Raw genomic sequence first — 18367 nt, forward strand, 5'->3', positions numbered from 1 at the left:
AGTTGGAGACCCTACAGAGACCTGCCCCTACGAGAATTTTTGCCATCCCTAGGTGCAAATGAGATGTAAAATCACCATCTCTCAATTTGGTGGTACATTGCAAAATGCAAATATTATTATTATTATTATTATTAATTTTTATGAAAGAAAAGTTTAGGTGGAGATTAGCTACTCTTAACATCAGCAAACATATCCACGATCTAAAACTAAAAAGATTTATGCGTAGTACTCAACTGTCAACTGTGGTTAAGTATAAATTTATCTAGGAAAATGCAAATATTCTTTAATATTAATACTTTTTTGGCAATTAAGAATATAGTATTATTTGGCAAGTGTTGGTCCAAATAATAATTAAAGCAGAGTCAAATTTGTCAACTTGTCTTCCCTCTCTCTCTTTTTTCTCTCGTTTTTCTCGTCACCTTCCTCCCAACCCAAGTCATGACCCACTCAGCCATTTCCACAAGTCAAAGAAACCATCTTTTTAACCGATCTCCCTCCCCATGATCTCATTCTTCATCAAACCCATCTCTTTCCTTCCCTTTCTGTCAAAATCTTAACTTCACAAAGACCTCCCTCATTCTCAATTTATCACATTCTGTCATTCTATCTCTCAATTCAATTCAATTCATCTCACCAACCAGTTTCTCACCCACCATGTTGATGCTGGTAGACTGCTCAGGCTGCCGCACGCCTCTGCAGCTGCCACCTGGAGCTCAAACCATCCGCTGCGCCGTCTGCCAAGCCGTCACCCGCGTCGCCGACTCGCGCGCTCTTCCTCCTGCGCCCTCCTCCTCGTCCTTCCACCGCCCACCTCCTCCTTCCACTTCTCCCTACAACCACGCGCCGCCGGGGCCTCCTCCGTCGGCTCACGGACGCAAGCGGGCTTTGATATGCGCCGTGTCGTATAAGCGCTCCCGGCACGAGCTCAAGGGCTGCATTAACGACGCCAAGTGTATGAAGTACTTGCTGGTCAACAAGTTCAGCTTCCCTGAGTCCTCCATTCTTATGCTCACTGGTAGCTCTCCATTCTCATTTCTTCAATGTTTGGTCTTTTTGATGTTGCGTGTGGTTTGAATTTGTGGGTTGTTTTCTAATTAGACTTTAAATTTATGGGTCAGCAAAGACTAGCTCTTGTGTTCTTATCCTACGTACTTTTGCAATTGGATCGTTGAATTATTCTGCATTGGTAGTAAAGCATCGATCTTTTTTTACAAACTGATATGTTTCTGTTGATTTGAATGTTATATATATTATGACTACTTCTTTGATTACCATTTAAGTGATATTACTATTACATTTAAGAATCTTTACTTGGGTTATCTTTCTCATGTTTCCATAAACAACTGAGTTTTGTATTATGAGTAATTGAGTATGTCATGTTGTTCCACAATTTCAATGATGAGATATGGTTGTAAAAAGTCAAAAACGGGGGTTATGCTGATGCACCATGGTTTATTTGAGAAGGTAATTGAACAATGTGCATAGCATGTAATGCAGATAAGTTCTGATCTTAATCTCTATGTGACTGTAACTTGCAGAAGAAGAATCTGATCCTTATCGGCGCCCAACCAAACAAAATATGAGAATGGCGATGTTTTGGCTTGTGCAAGGTTGTCAAGCTGGGGATTCCTTGGTGTTTCATTATTCTGGTCATGGATCACAACAGAGGAACTACACTGGAGATGAGGTGGATGGATATGATGAAACACTCTGTCCCTCGGATTTTGAGACTCAGGGAATGATCGTGGATGATGAGATCAATGCGACAATTGTCAGACCTCTTCCTCCTGGGGTTAGGCTCCATGCTATTGTAGATGCTTGCCATAGTGGTACTGTGCTAGATTTACCATTTCTCTGTAGGATGGACAGGTAACTCCAGTTTGATATTTTGTTTCTTCAGATCTTATCTTATGTGTCTTTGCATGGTGTAATCTAATCTTTATTCTCCATCTCTGCCCGTATTGTGAATATATGAAAGTTATCTATGCTTTATTCTTTACTCTCCATAATGTTATTCTGTATTGTTTTGTGCTTAATATTGCTCTATGTACTTTCCCTATTCATTCTTGTGTGTGGATGTAGAAGTGGAAAGTATGTATGGGAGGACCATCGCCCTCGGTCAGGTGTTTGGAAAGGAACCAATGGTGGGGAGGCCATTTCCTTTAGTGGCTGTGATGATGATCAAACCTCTGCCGATACCTCGGTAAAGTCTTATTTCAACTACATTAGCCATCATGCCTTTTTCTAGCCTAAGGATATTATAAGAACAAAGCTAACACTTCATCTGTGCAGGCCCTGTCAAAGATTACTTCAACTGGTGCCATGACTTATGCTTTCATCCAAGCCATCGAGCGTGGACATGGAAATACATATGGGAACATGTTGAATGCAATGCGATCTACCATCCGTAACACAGATAATGATCATGGAGGTGGTATTGTGACGTCTCTTATCTCCATGCTTTTGACAGGAGGCAGTCTTGGTGGATTGAGACAGGTATGATTGTCAATCTTTAAACACCAGTTTGACCATATAACAAAATCTAATGTTTGTTGGCAGTAGTTTGATTAAAATCAGCATGCCAACTTTTGTGAGCAATTAAATGATTCCTAAAAGTTTAGTTAGACACTGCAGTATGAAGGAAAATATAAAAGAAAAATAATGTTTCATATCTTTAGAAGATGTGCAGTCCTCTGTTTTTGCACTGTGAGAAATGCATTGGTAGGTCTTGAATTTTATTTTTGTGTATTCTCCATATTGCGTTTTGTTAAACTTGATCTCATGTCTAGTAAGCTGATTTCAGTTAACATCTTAACTTTCCTTTGAACTGTCTTTGCTGCAGGAACCACAGCTAACTGCCAATCAACCATTTGATGTGTATACAAAGCCTTTCTCCCTTTAGTCAGTGAAACAGTATTTCCATCTTCTAATCATCCAGCGTGTCCGGACCTCCCACAAGTGCTTACAGTTCTTCCCAGGGAAACCCAATTTTGTCATCTGATTGCTTCCAGTTCTATCGGTTGTTAATCTTATATTTTTTTTCTTGGGTATCTCCCTCACAACCCACCACCACCACCACAACCACCCCCCTCTCCTCTCTCACCCTGAGATCTTGCTAGAAATATGCATATTTTATAGAATGGGTACCTTGTAAATCCAATTTCCGGCAAACCCCTGACCTAGTTCCTTTTGATGGAACATACTTGGTCTTCAACAAGATCCAAATGCAAAAATTCCCCGATTCCTCCTAGTTATTGTTCCTTATCATGCAAAGCAGAACCAAGAAACAATGGAAACAGCTCCAAAACGAATGATTTTCATCTAATATATATTTTTTCCAGTTATTTTTGTGGATTCAGTCAAAAGCTGAGGCATTTCAAATTATTTGATAGCATAGATCTTGGGTATGTATTTTGAATTCTTCCACAAAGTTCTTATTCTTTGTCCTTGAATTTTCACATATGCATAGATCGTGAAGATATAATGGAGTATAACATGTCATTTATAGTGACACTGATTACAATAGAAAGATAAAAAAAACAATGAAAAAGAGGCAAATGCATATAAATATATTCCAACAGAATAGAATCCAAGAACATGTAAAGTATTGTAGCAAAAAAGAAGATGCCAAAAGCATCACGGATGAAAGTAAAAAGAAAGTAAAGATATGTTCGAATCTGATAAAATTAACATGAGAAGTTGGAATGTAAATGTATAAAGTCCCATGATTTTTAGGACAATGATCACAACATCTTCTCTTCCCTTACCCTCAGACTCTCTCACTATGTCGATGCCTGTTCAGTGCTCAAAATGCCATAAAAATGTGCAGCTACTACCACCAGGCCCACCCTCCATGTGCTGCCATGTTGCCACCTATACAGCTCCATACTCCTACTCCCACCACTATCCACCTCATCAACTGCCACTCACCGCCCTGCCTCCACCCCCTTACAGCCACTTGCCGCCCAGGCCACCTCTGTTCGCCCGTGTATGCAAGCGAGCTGTGATATGTGCTGTGTCTTATAAGAACTCCAAGCATGAGCTTAAGGGGTGCATTAACGATGCAAACTGCATGAGGTATTTGCTTGTCAACAGGTTCCACTTCCCAGAGTCCTCCATTCTCATGCTCACTGGTAATTTCGATGTGGAAACAATGTTCCTAAAAATTTTATGCAGATAAATATTTCTGATCTTAAATCTCTAGCTGAGAGGTACTCTTGCAGAAGAAGAGGCTGATCCTGATAGGCATCCATCCAAACAAAATATGATAAAGGCTCTGTATTGGCTTGTGCAAGATTGTCAACCAGGAGATTCTTTAGTATTTCATTATTCCGGTCATGGAAAACGCAAGAAGAACAACACTGGGGATGAGGTGGATGGATATGATGAATACCTGTGCCCGTTGGATTTTAAGACTGGGGAACTGATTTCGGACAATGAGATCAATGCAATAATTGTCAGACCTCTTCCTCATGGGGTTAAGCTCCATGCATTTATAGATGCTTGCCATAGTGGTACTGCTCTAGATTTGCCATTCCTCTGTAGAATGGACAGGTAATTAAGTCACAGCTTAATACCTTTGTTGCTTAAAATCTGATGTGGTTAAGTTCAATCCCAGATTTTAGTATTGTTTTATGGATGCAGAAGTAAGAGATATCTGTGGGAGGACCATCGGCCTCCATCCGGTGTTTGGAAAGGGACAAATGGTGGGAAGGCTATTTGCTTCAGTGGCTGTGATGATCACCAGACCTCTGCTGATGCTTCAGTACTTGAAAAAAATCTAAGACACCATCATAATTTCTTAAACTAATTATTCTGCTTAGAAGTGACGGATAAAAGAAACAGGGCTAATGTTAATTTTGTACGCACAGGCTCTGTCAAATACTACTCCAACTGGTGCAATGACTTTCTCTTTCATACAAGCCATTGAGCATGGACATGGAACTACATATGGAGACATCCTGAGTTCAATGCAATATACCATCCGCAATGCAGAGAATGAAGACACTGCCACTGGGACATCTCCTCCTCTCATTATGACTAGAAGAGGGAGTCTTGCTGCCGGGTTTACACAGGTACATATGATTGTCAATGCTTTCAAATTAGTTTTAAAACATCGGAAATTCTGTTGTTTGTTGTCAGTATTTTGCTTGGATTAATAAATGTGTGCGTTTTTGGTTATCTTTACATAAACTTGACCTCATAATCTTCAACTTTCATTTATCTCCTTTTCTGCAGGAGCCACAGCTAACTGCAAGTGAAAAGTTTAAGCTGAAGAAGCCATTCTCCCTGTGATTTTTATCATCTGTTTTAGCTCTACTGTTATATAATAAGCAAATGCACAATGTCCACAACACCAGAAAACCACAGGCTAAATCCCATATGAAAAACCCCATTACAAATTGCTAAAACCATCTCATCATGTCAAGAGAAAAGGGAAATGTAAAAAAATACTAATAATAAATTATAATAAACATCTGGAAGCCATGTCTTGCTATCCACTTCTTCTACCTTTTTGCAGTACTCTGAGTGGCTTTCCCATCAACTGCATGCATTGCATCTTGTACCTTGCATTGTCCTTCATAGCCATCTCCTCGTACAACTACAAAAACATATTTTCATATTTTAATTCTCTTTTCCATCCAAAATAAACTAAAAGAAGAAAGCTGAATTGTTCATGATTGAAAATAATCAGAGAGAGAGAGAGAGAGAGAGAGAGAGATTGCAATGCAGACCCTTTTCTCGGTTTGAGGGAGTTGGCACCACATTCGACCAAGTTGCTTACTTGTTTCACCAAATGAAGAGGACTTAACAACACCCCAAGTTGCCATCACAAAGAAAGAATAAGAAGTGCATGGCTTTATAGGGGAACTATGCCTTCTAAGCAGTCTCTCAAACACATCAAGCTTTCCTCTGTTTTTCTTCCTTGATTTCTCACTCCCACCACAACAAGGCCTCATTAAACTCCTGCCTGATGATATTGGAGGAAAATAGTTGACAGGAGACATCACCCCACTCCTCAGCCTTGTCACAATATTTCTTGTCTCAGTAGACTCAATTATTTCATTACCCTTTGAAGGTTGTGTACAAGAAGCACTTTGGTGATCTTCCACTTCTTGAACAGCATTTGGGGTCATATATGAAGAAAAACTTGAATTCTCAGAGAAATGGTTTTCTGGGTAACATGCATTTGCATCCAGAGAGTTGAGGAGGCTGTGGTTCTGATGATCAGGTGTATGTTTTTTCTGCACACTGAATTGTACTGAGAATTTCAAATTCCCAGTGTCCCCTTTGACTTCAATGGTGTCTCCACTGAGAAAACCAGACAGTTGGAGAGGTGTTGAAGGCATTACAGTGTTTGGTGATTGAATTGATTGGTCAAACTGCATGTCTTCTGCCATTGAAGACCAAAATCCAAGATTGTAATGGAGGGAGGAACTGAGAGAAGAAGCAAAATGGGTTGGTTGTAAGTTTTGGTGATGGTTGTTCGAAACTTTGTTGCATAAATGTGAAATGTTGCATCTTTTGGCTATTTGGCACCTTCTGCATAACGTCGTTTCGTCACATGGCACTGGGTTTGCTTTGAACTCCCGAGATGCCAGACAGATGATGTGCGAATCAATGGAACAGACGCGTCGTTTTAGAATTCAACACAGTTATGTGGCTTCAGTATTGGTTAATTAATGTTTATCAATGTTTTTTTTAATTTTTTTAATTTTTATCAAAGAAATAAAGAAATTCATTGAAGAAACATTGGATGTTTATCAATGAAATTAGATGTACTTATTCCATTAATTCTACTATTTATATATGTAATTATTGTCTAAGAAGGTAACAAAATATCAGAACAATACCAGCCAAATCATTGAAATGTTGATACCTAATAATAATTATTATTTTTATTTGAAGTTTTAAACTTAAAACCTCTTTCAACATTAGAAAGATAAATACTAATAAATCAATAGCTAGTTGGTCATTGCGAACTCAATCATTTCTTCTAGCTTGTATAAACAGAAATATGTAACTTAATTTTGTTTTTGTCTGTGCCACATTACCTAATTTAGGTACATTATGTTAACATATACGACCCAACAAAATTGATAAATTTTACATATAAAATACCACTAAACCAAGAACTACATCATGGCTGCTAGTGTAATAATTTGTCCTCGATGTATCAACAGAAATATATCTTAATTTTGTTTCTGAAAGTGCCACATTACCTAATTTAGCGACACCATGTCGACACATAAGACCCAACGAAGTTGATATATTTCACACTTGAATTGAAGCCCCTCCGAAAATATAAAAACCGTCCCCCTGTTAAAAGCGTTCCGCTTTATCCAAAGTTTTCAACTTTTTGGACATGGTAGCACCAGTAGCAGTTGCAGTAGCGGCAACAACAGCGCTAGCCAAGCCTAGTTCGCTAACGTGCGCACTGGTTCCATCATGGCAAGGTCATTAGACTCATTACCGGCCTCCCCACTCCATCTCTTCCTTAGTGTGCAAATGGGTTTTGATTGAATTTTAATGGTTAATCTAAATTTGCAGGGCTTCGTGGAAGTCTGGGACCAGCTCGAAGCTTGCAATGGCCAAAGAAACAGGTTCGCCTACTTCCAAATTTTGATTTCGTTTCACAATTGCATAAATGGGCTTCCTTTGGTTTCTGAGAAAATCGAGAAAAAGTTTGAAAATTTTGAGTTGGTTTTATGTATAAATTTGTTTTATTTGATTTGGAATTGTAATGTTGTCAAAGCAGAGACAATGCAGAAGGAAAGCCGGTGGCACTAGTGTTACTGCCCAATTTGAGCTAAAGCCTCCTCCATATCCACTGGTAAGATACTAAAAGTTATGAGGTTTCTCTTTGCAAAGTTTCTTATACATTAAAAGACATAAGCTGATTTTGAGTAGATAATTCCTATTTTACCAGTGGGTTTAGGCTTCATGCACCAAGTTCCAAATTTAGTGTGTGTTAGCTCAAGTTAAGTTTAATTACTACTAGCCGCCCTGGCGTTTGTCAAATTTACTTGACTGCTTGGTGTAGAAATTCTTGTTACAAATAAAAATTTTCAATCAAGTTTCAATCTTTCATCTTTTATTTACTATATTGAATGGAAATCTATTAGGACAAATATACTGAACATTGTAGCAACTTTGGCTGAAAATGGGCAGTAGAATTCGGGGTGCTGGTTCACTTTAGATGACAATGTGAGCCAATATTGTTTAAATCTTAACACTGCTTTGATATTTCATATTGAGCAGGATGCACTGGAGCCGCACATGAGCAAGGAGACCTTAGAATATCACTGGGGGAAGCACCATAGGGGTTATGTGGATAACCTAAACAAGTTAATAGCAGGAACTGAACTAGATGAATTGTCATTGGAAGATATCATACTTGCTACATACAACAAGGGGGATCTTCTCCCGCCTTTCAACCATGCAGCACAGGTATGCTATCCATGAGATTGAATGCTTACCATTATCTTGAATTGTTTGATGTGATAATGTTTTGAGGTGCTTGGGGAAATGCATTGCAATTTGAAATTGTACATTTGCGTCAAAATTATTGTTAAATTCAATATTGGTGAAGTTATAAGTACTTAATGTTAAGGTAGATACTAATGAAATCCACCTGAGGTGTCTGTGACAATTTGTTTAAACTTCAAGCATGTACTAGATTGACTATATCAGTATATTACTCATACATATACTGCACACAGAAGCAGTCTTTTCTATGAGTCATTCCTGAAGTTAACTACCTATTGCTTTTTTACCTGTTTGCAGATCTGGAACCATGACTTCTTCTGGGAATCAATGAAACCAGGTGGTGGAGGAAAGCCATCAGGTGAACTTCTAGAATTAATTAATAGAGATTTTGGTTCTTTTGAGAGATTCGTTGAAGATCTAAGGTCAGCTGCAGCTACACAGTTTGGTTCTGGTTGGGCATGGCTTGCATGTGAGTGGTTGCCTTCCCATTTGACATCTTTAAGATTGAATTCTGCTATCACATTGAATTTGGTGCACGCTAATATATCCTAGTGTTTTCTTTTTTCCAGATAAAGCAAATAGACTTGATGTTGGAAATGCAGTAAATCCTAAACCATCAGATGAAGACAAGAGGCTTGTAGTTGTGAAGAGTCCTAATGCCGTAAACCCCCTTATTTGGGATTATTCTGTGAGTATTATGACTTATTCAATTCTTCCTAACTCATTTTTCATGTCAAGATAATCAATATAGTACTCTATAGGAAAATATGTATAATGACTTTTGTTATTGATTTCATGCAGCCGCTCCTTACTATTGATGTTTGGGAGGTATTTGACCTTTACCAATGTTTCTTCCTATTTCAAAATAGTTATATTTTATAGTGATTTTGGTAAAAACCATTACTGACTGATTATTAAATCACTGTGGAAAATTTGTTTTTGTTTCAACAGCATGCTTACTACCTTGATTTTCAGGTGAGCCTCCTTTATTGAACATATGAATTTCCTTCTTATGAGAAGGGATCTATGCATTCTGTCCGATACAAGTACATCTAACAACTAAATCTCTGGTTCTTCCTCCAGAACCGACGGGCTGATTACATATCAATCTTTCTGGAGAAACTTGTATCGTGGGAAGCAGTCAGTTCTAGGCTTGAAATCGCAAAGGCTCGAGCTGCTGAAAGAGAGGAAGCAGAAGAAAGGAAGAAAAGAGAGGAAGAGGAGAAAACATCAGATGGCGAAGTTGAAGAGATTTATGTGGACAACAAGAGTGATGACTCAGAGACTGAATGAATTCAGTTTATTTTGCTGGCAGTGAAGATAAACTGGAAACAATTTGGGTTGGTTGCCTTCTGGTTTGCAGTAAATGTGATACATACAGAGGTCATTCGAGTTTGGGCGGCATGTACTAAATTTTATTTCACCCGAGTAGATAGAATTTAAGATCTTAGGGGAGCATGTATTTCTCTGTGGTTTTCTACAAAATATAAAGTTGCTCATCTTGTATTCATATATCATCTTATGGGAGAAATCTTAAGAGACAATAGACCATCCAGAGGGGAGATCCTTGATTTGTCAATGCTTGGTGGTCCAAAGACCTCCAAAAATCGAAGAGAGCCATCTGCCACAGCTGATACCACAGTTAACCCATCAGGGCTCTGCAACAAAAAAACAAAAAAAAAAAAAAAAAAAAAAAAAACAACCATGTCAAAGGCTTATGGGATAGTCAAAAGGACCCAGAAGAGTTGCAAAATGAAATTTTGGGTTTTCAAACCTGAGAAAGATGAAGGACTCTGGATGTGTAGCGATTCAAGCTTCCGACTTTTTCCATGGAGGGATACCTCCAAAGGCAGAGCTGATTCTTGATGAGCTCGCTTGCACTATAGCCATGGCCACTCATTATCTCCTTGTGATGCCTGTTCCACTCCAGTCCACAAACCTAGAAATATAGCACAGAGTTATATTAATTGATTAGAATATCATAAACATGAAAACATGAAAACCATGGAAAGCTTGTAAAATGGAGATCAAATCCTATAACTTGCCTGAGCTTCGGTAGCAATGCTTTTGATGCAGGTTCCCTTTTTTGTGTTCCATATCTTAATACACCCATCTTTCGTGCCTGCCCCGGAGGCTAGCACTTCAGACTGATAAGGACACCATGCAAGGGCCTTGACTGCAGCACGATGGTCTTTAAGACGAAACAAGAATCTCTGTGAGTTCATTTTGGAAGAGTCCCATATGTACAGAAGATTTTCATTGCCGCCGCTTGCCAATACATTGCCTTCTCCTGACCATTTCAAACCACAGACTTCTTCAGTGTGTGTCCGTAAACGGCAAGTCACATTGCTTCCTGCTCTGACTGTCAAAGAGGCTTCTTCAGTGAATTTTTCCATTAAATCAATGATTTAGAATCAGAATAGAATTGCTAAAGGTGGAAGGTTGTTTGTGGACTACCATCATGGTTGATGATGGACTTGTCGCGGCTGCCGGATGTTAATGTGTGGCCATTCCATGTAATGCTTGCTATCCTGTCCTTGTGGTTTTCTAGGCTTCTAACCTTTGTGTAAAAAAGATGAACCAGAAAATGGTTTGAATTGCATCATCAACTAAATGTTTCAAAACAATGAATAAATTTAACAAGCATGAGAAGGTGTTTGAGAGAGCTTTACAAGCTTAGAAGTCTCAGCATCCCACAGTTGGAGCTTTGAACGCCTAAATCCAACTGCTACAGTTTTGGCATCTTGAGACCAGGCTACACTTGATGGAAAATCATTCAGATCATCAACTTGCAACAGCTTATGAACCTCTCGGTTCTCTGCGTTCCAAAGGAATAAATCTTTGCCTAAAGCAATTGCAATGACATTGTTCTTCCCCCAATCCATGGTGCTCATGTAAAAGTCATTTCTTATGTTTGGTGCATCCAGAATTCTAGCTTCCCCCTTCAGCATTCCACACTTAGAACAAAGTAATCACAGAGAGCAAAACAAGAAGGAAATGGGAAGGAAAAAGTGATATGTTTGCAGTACCTTAGGCAATCTTCGAGGCTCATGGTGTTTACCATTACCATCCAATTCCTTTGCCTCATCCTGTCGCATCAGATCAACACAACGAATGGACTTTCTGTTTGATTTTGGACTTCCCCTAAAAACCAACATCCTAAATGGGTTCCCTTCTGAATCCAAAGTCAGTTTGTCCTCTATGCTCTTCCTGTACACCTCCTGGAAGACCCAAGAACTAAGGATATCAGTTCAAGAATTGTTTACAAGAAACTAAAATGCAACTACGACATACCCAATTCTTGAAATTCAGCAGAAGATAAAATGCAACATTCAAAAAACATCAAGACCCCAAAAGAAAGATAGTCCTTTTTTTTTTTTCTTTTTTTTTTTCCAAATTGAAGTAAAAACTAAAACCCAATTATCAATTTATCAGAAAAGACTAAAAATGACTAAAGCAATTAATTTTTACATTGAAATTCGAGTTCCGGTTTGGTGTTGTCCTGTTTGACAGTAAACTGCGGGCTTGATCAAGATCCATCAAACTCCTATTGGGTATAAACCGATCTCCCTAAATTTGCAGATGCACAAAACCCAAAATTCAAAGAAGAACAAATCAGCAACCAAACGTCAAAGCAACAGTAAAGCATAAGAGAATGACATAAAGGGTTACAGAAAAGTAAAATCTTGCTGAAGATAAAGGGCAATGTATAGAGTAATTTGTACCGGAAAGTCGTATTGGGTAATGGGGTTGCTGTTCAGGCGAGTAGGGGAGTACCAATCCGATTGAAGTTCCCACATTTTTGATGAACTGGTTTCTCTCTAATTGCTAATGCAGAGAATAAACAAACTCCTTCTTCACCAGGCAATAAAGAAGAAGAAGAAGAAGAAGAAGAAGAAGAGAGAAGAAGAAAAAAATCTTTAACTAAAACAATGGCATCTCCCGCCAAATAGATTTATGTATGGTGGAAATCCAACCGTTGCTTCTATTGAGACAATAATGAGGCAGAACTTGGGTTTTGAATAAAAAGACAAAGGGTTTACTTGGGCTTTAAAAGCTCAGGCCCAGGCCCAGCAAGCCCAACACCTTATTGCTAATAATGCAATTGCAAGAAGTGAAGAACCCTTATTGCTAATAATGCAATAATGCAATAATGCAATAATGCAATAAAAATGAAAAAGGTCACACCTTTTCTTCAAGAAAGAACCCTCATTTCTCCAGTTCTGATCATGGAAGAAGGGAAGGCCTGGCATGAGGAAGAAGAGCCTGTCAGTTTAGCCTGGATGACTGCCTGGCCAAACAGAAGCTTCCAATCCAACAAAGTTACACCAATGGAGAATTGGTCTCTCTGGTAGAGCAGGCAAGTCATCCTTGGCTACCAAACTAGGCTCTTGCTCTCATGTTAGACCTCCCTTCCTCTCTCTCTCTCTCTCTCTCTCTCTCTCTCTCTCTCTCTCTCTCTCTCTCTCCTCCTCCTGCAAGGCTGCAATGGGATGAAAAATATTGCATTTTGAGCTCTCTATTTATAGCCTGTAAAAGACAAAGAAATATTGCAGACCAAATCTTTTTTATTATTTCATCTGTGTGTTTGCACCATTTGGCTGACATGATGGAATATATTCTTTGGGGGAAAAGGAAAACCCATGGAGGTCAATCTGCCACACTGATCAGCCAACTTGATCACATATGTCTCTTGACTCTTCGATAAAAAATAAAAAAAACAAATGCTTTCACAGCTGAGTTTTGGTCATGGCGATGCAAATTAATGCTTTTAAGTCGAAATGGTATGTATATATATATAATAATAAAGAATTGGTTTCTTGCCTCAAACAGGTTAATCCCCAGTTGCTATTTCTGGCCAAAAAAGAGTGATGGGTTTTGGCCTTTTGGGTTTTTAAATGCAAATCAAAGCATCTTTTAACTGCTCATGCGCCAACCAGAGTCCTTCACTTTATGCTAACAGTGATTCTAGTGGGGCAACACCAACATCAACCAAATTGAAATGCCCCACCTTGAAATTAAAGTCAATGCCTTGGCCACTAACAAAGATTTTGGGGTTCATCACTTGATCCATTTGGTTAAAGGTTTTTGCTTTGATTTATAGATAGTTACCTTTTCAGGTTTATGTAGAAACACATTCATTACAGTTAGCATACAAAGGAAAAGAAAGGCCCATTCATTACATATATCTATCTATCAGAATGCAAGAAACTGAAAGTTTTGAAGTTCAACGTGATTTGGCAAAATTCATCTATAGGCATGGACACAAAATAATCATATAAACACTGAATTATGAAAATTCCTTGATAAAAATGACCTGTATCTATTTTTCGGTTCCTTAACTTCGTCATCATAACATAAAACAGTTTTTTGCTTATAGTATTTCGTCCATCTTAATTAACCATCTTCTATTTATGGATAAAATGATATTCCTCTATACTTCGTTGGATAATATTCAAAGTTTTGAATCTTTTCTGTCCTCAAATTAAAGACAAACATTCTCATGTTTACATGAAAGGTTGATAAATAGGCCAAACCAAATTTTATGAATCACATCTCTCTCACTACCTTTGGTTCTATAATATGTTCTCTCACATATATTATTAAGAGAATAGGGTTTGTAAATTTATGTACATGATAATGTAATGCACTTAATAGTTTAAAAAATTTCAATTATGAACTTAAAACTTTATATTTCATAGTAATTACTTGTTCTCTCATTAACGTAATTCTTTTAATCCCTACTATAACTTCTATTATATCGCACATGCATCACATTTGTGTGACACTTTTAGTAATTATTTAATATTTAATTGTAGTTTTTGTGTAACACTTTTAGTAATTATTTAATATTAATTGTAGTTCTTATTATTAGAGCTTAGAATAATAAAAACCAACGACGTCGTTTAAGGGCAGCTAACTAAAGCAAAATGAATTAGAAGAGAAGAAAAGAAACGCAACCGCAAGATTTTTCTTTCTACGACGTGGTACAATCTCATACGTTCATCATCAGCCCGACGCAAGCAATAATGCAATCATCAAGCAGAGTTTCCGAATCCAATGAGGTAATCAAATACAAACGGATAAAAAAGACAAAATCCCAAAGTGCCCCCACGGGTTCTCAAAATTTCAAAATTGAGCCACGTTTCTCCTCAACCCCAACCCCATACACATCGACCGCCCGATCCCAAATATATAATCCCCAAACCAAAAACCTCACAAAACCAGACACACACCTCTCCGAATCACACTCACACAGACAATAGAGAGAGAGAGATGGAGGAGCAACAAGAGCACGAGGTTTACGGCGGCGAGATCCCAGCCGACGACGGCGAAGACGTCGACATGTCTTCCAGGGCCGACGACGACCAAGACTACAACGACGACCCTAACTCCAAGGTACTGCAATTTAGTCTCGTAAATCTCGATTGGTAGCTTCTTGTTTGTTTGGACCGGTTGGGTTGATTTAGGTTCGGTTTTTCGTTGTGATATAGGAGCTGGAGGACATGAAGAAGCGGCTCAAAGAGATAGAAGAAGAGGCCGGCGCTCTCCGCGACATGCAGGCCAAGGTCGAAAAGGAGATGGGCGCTGTTCAAGGTATCAATCCCCTCCCATTCATCCATTAGAAACCCAAGTTTTAGTGTTCTTTTTTGTTCTTGCTTTCTTTAGGTATTGTGGGCGTGATTTGTTGAGCTAGGGTTAGGCTGCATTTGATTCTTTTGTGGGTTTGAGCTCAGTGATAACTGTTTAGCTAATGCTAGGACAGAATCCACTTTGTAGTCCTTTTGTGCTGTATGATTGGTGAATTCTTACATAAAAGCTTAAAAGAACATGGAAATTTGATTTTTTTGAATATTGATGCGTTGAACCGACCACGTTGTCACTTGGCACTGATTAATTGGGTGAATAACCCGAATTGGAAAGTCATTTATTTTGTACAACTGGAGTTTGGTAGGTTTGTTGTGTGTATGTGCACGTGCACATGTACCGTCTCGAATAGTTATGCTAGAATTATTGTTCTCTTATATAAGATACTGTAAAGACAGGAAAATTTTAATTATTTCGAGTCTTGACGCGCCAACCTTGGTTGTCAGTTGTTTGTCGCTGATTAAATGGATCGTTTGCCCAAGTTCCAAGATTTCTAATATTGTATAATTGGGATTTTGTAGATTTTGTTCTGCATACGTGTACGCTTGTTGTCATGAAATTTTTTATGAGGAGTTACTGTCCTTTTATATTAAGCCCGATTGGTTCTAGTGCATAATTTTGTGTCTCTAATATGATAACTAACCGGATTCTCTTAGTTGCATCTCCACCCTTTGCCATTGTTGTCTAATTGTGTGTCATTTGTATTTTCTTTGTTGGTCAGCCCATCGAGGGCACGATTGAATTATACATACAATGGTTCTTATAGAATCTTTCTGTCATACAATAGGCTTTTATAATGTGTATCAGCAGTAGTTTTGAACTGTTCATGCTTTAAATGTGATAAAACATGATTTCCATGGTTCGATGGTGCTAGATTTGAAGTACTTCAAGGTTTATTGTTTGAAGTAATGATATCTATCAATATTAGCTAATAGTTCTTGTTTTTATGTGTTTTATTGTGAATGAAGATTCCTCTAGTGGTTCTGCAACTCAGGCTGAGAAGGAGGAGGTGGATTCTCGATCCATCTATGTTGGTAATGTGAGGCTCAACAATCCTATCTTTGTTTCATTTTAAGTTGGAATTCATTATACTATATTTAGTGTGGCATGCTCTGCTCTACCTCTTTATCGTTTTCCTTATGAAAATTAGTTCTTGTAGGGATCAATCTTTTAGAATTAGAAGATATCATAGTTTAGGATATCACTCAGTTTCCTATCTGACATTTTATTTGTTGCTTTTGGAGTTCCCTAGGACTGAGTGGCATCCATAGAGTTTGTTTGTTGCCTTTTTTTCCATTTACGCTCTGATTGTTATGTTTCTTTAGATTTTTTTTTGCTGTGGGCTGCAAATTATTGAAGGTTTCATAGCCTGATTAAGTTGTAGTTTGAGATTTGAATTTCACGTAGCCATCTATCTTCCATAGCCATGCTATCTTGAAAGAACTATTTAGATAATTTCTGGTGCAGATAGAGTTGGGTTGATAAACTTAAAAAGTTTAATGATATTTGGTATTCATTAATGCATAATTCAATGCAATTTTAAACAATTTACCCCAGCAACTTTAAGTTGGCTCTATGTAGTTTTTGAGATGCAGTCTCAAATTAGTTTGATTTCCTTTGTGTTTTGATTAAGTTCAACTGCAATAGGTCCAACGTTCTTTCTAAATTGTAACCATATGTGATATTTTATATCGTCTCTGGAAGCCTCAAGACCAAGAGTGAGAACTTTGTTTGATTTTAACTTCAGGTCGACTATGCATGTACTCCTGAGGAAGTCCAGCAGCATTTTCAGTCTTGTGGAACTGTGAACAGAGTTACAATTTTGACCGACAAGTTTGGTCAACCAAAAGGATTTGCTTACGTTGAGTTTGTTGAAGTTGATGCTGTTCAGAATGCTCTCCTGTTAAATGAATCAGAATTGCATGGCCGTCAATTGAAGGTACTTGATTTATTTTATATAGATAGTTCTCTATACTCATTCGAATTAGAGTAATAATTTCTTGGTCAATCATTTGAGCTATAGTGATTGGTTTTGGTATATTCACAGGTCTCTGCTAAGCGGACAAACGTTCCTGGAATGAAACAGTATCGGGGAAGGCGTCCTAACCCATTTTTTCGATCTCGGAGGCCCTTCATACCTGCTGCACCTTTCTTTCCTGCGTATGGTTATGGGTAAGCCCTAGGATCTCTTTGTTCTACTCGGTTGCCTTTAAGGAAGTCAAAGAGGCATGAGAATTTGGAAATTACTATTTGTCTCCATCAAATTCATCCTTTACTTGCTTTATGACCATTTAGTGTGCTTGAGTGTAGATTTTAGATTCGTATAAGACACAAAATATATGTGAAATGATATAAGGCCACACAACATGTGCTGCTGAGAGTATATAGACTTTAGTGGTATTATACTAAAGGTAATATTGTACTTTGCATGCCTCGCACACTTCCGAAAAATATAATAAAAAGGAGAAAAAAATGAATAAGCTGAAACTGTCAAAACTAGAAACTATGACAATCTTAAGCACCTAGTCAATTTCTCCTAGGCTGCGCAGCAGGTCCTTTGACAAATTGACCAGGCTGCAATATTGGCTGCTTGTTTGTGTTATTTCCTTAGCTGCACTGCTGGAAACTGTAGGTTTTGGTTTGTCTCGCTTACTCTGAGATACAAATAAGATTGTTTCTATACTTATGCATTGATTTGTTTTTTCTTGTATGCAGGAGGGTTCCAAGGTTCAGGCGGCCCATGCGATATAGACCATACTAATGATGAATAACATCACCAGGTGGCCACGTTATGTGAAGGCCATGTATGTTTTATTATGGTCATATACCATTCTAATTGTGCAAGAGCCATTTATGTTTCATTATGGTCGTATCTGTAGTTTTGGGAACTGGAGAAAAGAAGTTGAACCATCATTTGCATGGCAGAGGCCAACTTGATTCTTTCTCAAATTTGTAGTGCACAAAATGGTTTAGTTCATGTGTGGAGGGGATGAAAGAAGGCAGATATGCAAATGCTGTATTAGAGATGAGTCCTTTTTACAGAATTCTGTGCTAGATTTGTAGTTTTAAGATCAGTGTGGATGTTTTTTTCAACATTGAAGGAAACTGTTTATGCATTCAATTTTATGAATTCGAGTAGTGAATTATTAATATAAAGTTGTCTTTTTTTGGTCAAGACAAAAGTTTGTTTGTCCAAATGACATGATGTGGGCATATATTTTCCAATAAA

General features: G+C 38.1%; 6 protein-coding genes across 8 annotated transcripts; 4 read left to right on the forward strand and 2 right to left on the reverse strand.

Annotated features, from left to right (window-relative positions):
• Positions 1–403: 403 nt before the first annotated feature.
• On the forward strand, positions 404–3344 carry LOC117618635 (metacaspase-1-like). Its single transcript, XM_034348297.1, has 5 exons — positions 404–1015; positions 1539–1869; positions 2083–2203; positions 2293–2496; positions 2843–3344. Exons 1-5 carry the CDS (start codon positions 655–657, stop codon positions 2900–2902), a joined length of 1077 nt encoding a protein of 358 aa, XP_034204188.1. The 5' UTR covers positions 404–654; the 3' UTR covers positions 2903–3344.
• Positions 3345–3376: 32 nt separating this feature from the next.
• Positions 3377–5476, forward strand: LOC117618634 (metacaspase-1-like). 2 transcript variants are annotated; one of them, XM_034348296.1, is made up of 6 exons: positions 3377–3404; positions 3774–4133; positions 4224–4554; positions 4645–4765; positions 4872–5075; positions 5239–5476. In XM_034348296.1, exons 2-6 carry the CDS (start codon positions 3785–3787, stop codon positions 5293–5295), a joined length of 1062 nt encoding a protein of 353 aa, XP_034204187.1. In that variant the 5' UTR covers positions 3377–3404; positions 3774–3784; the 3' UTR covers positions 5296–5476. The 2 variants fall into 2 exon arrangements, with proteins under 2 accessions (XP_034204187.1, XP_034204186.1); XM_034348295.1 differs by lacking the exon at positions 3377–3404 and having other exon boundaries at positions 3526–4133.
• A 7-nt stretch (positions 5477–5483) lies between these two features.
• On the reverse strand, positions 5484–6365 carry LOC117618636. The gene is made up of 2 exons (XM_034348298.1): positions 5736–6365; positions 5484–5602 (listed from the first exon to the last, which is right to left on the reverse strand). Exons 1-2 carry the CDS (start codon positions 6348–6350, stop codon positions 5495–5497), a joined length of 723 nt encoding a protein of 240 aa, XP_034204189.1. The 5' UTR covers positions 6351–6365; the 3' UTR covers positions 5484–5494.
• An 881-nt stretch (positions 6366–7246) lies between these two features.
• On the forward strand, positions 7247–10034 carry LOC117617880 (superoxide dismutase [Fe], chloroplastic). 2 transcript variants are annotated; one of them, XM_034347483.1, is made up of 9 exons: positions 7247–7457; positions 7552–7604; positions 7760–7834; positions 8263–8451; positions 8788–8959; positions 9060–9178; positions 9292–9318; positions 9442–9465; positions 9574–10034. In XM_034347483.1, exons 1-9 carry the CDS (start codon positions 7367–7369, stop codon positions 9781–9783), a joined length of 960 nt encoding a protein of 319 aa, XP_034203374.1. In that variant the 5' UTR covers positions 7247–7366; the 3' UTR covers positions 9784–10034. The 2 variants fall into 2 exon arrangements, with proteins under 2 accessions (XP_034203374.1, XP_034203373.1); XM_034347482.1 differs by having other exon boundaries at positions 7298–7457; positions 7757–7834; positions 9574–10003.
• Positions 9989–12348, reverse strand: LOC117617877 (cell division cycle 20.2, cofactor of APC complex-like). Its single transcript, XM_034347480.1, has 8 exons — positions 12216–12348; positions 11962–12060; positions 11520–11711; positions 11163–11432; positions 10948–11050; positions 10536–10852; positions 10265–10429; positions 9989–10148 (listed from the first exon to the last, which is right to left on the reverse strand). Exons 1-8 carry the CDS (start codon positions 12288–12290, stop codon positions 10005–10007), a joined length of 1365 nt encoding a protein of 454 aa, XP_034203371.1. The 5' UTR covers positions 12291–12348; the 3' UTR covers positions 9989–10004.
• Positions 12349–14617: 2269 nt separating this feature from the next.
• LOC117617881 (polyadenylate-binding protein 1) lies at positions 14618–18312 on the forward strand. Its single transcript, XM_034347485.1, has 6 exons — positions 14618–14889; positions 14985–15087; positions 16107–16177; positions 16886–17077; positions 17186–17310; positions 17854–18312. Exons 1-6 carry the CDS (start codon positions 14767–14769, stop codon positions 17897–17899), a joined length of 660 nt encoding a protein of 219 aa, XP_034203376.1. The 5' UTR covers positions 14618–14766; the 3' UTR covers positions 17900–18312.
• The last annotated feature ends 55 nt before the right edge of the window (positions 18313–18367 follow it).

This window comes from Prunus dulcis, chromosome 2 (assembly GCF_902201215.1).
Source record: "Prunus dulcis chromosome 2, ALMONDv2, whole genome shotgun sequence".
NCBI classification, from domain to species: domain Eukaryota; kingdom Viridiplantae; phylum Streptophyta; class Magnoliopsida; order Rosales; family Rosaceae; genus Prunus; species Prunus dulcis.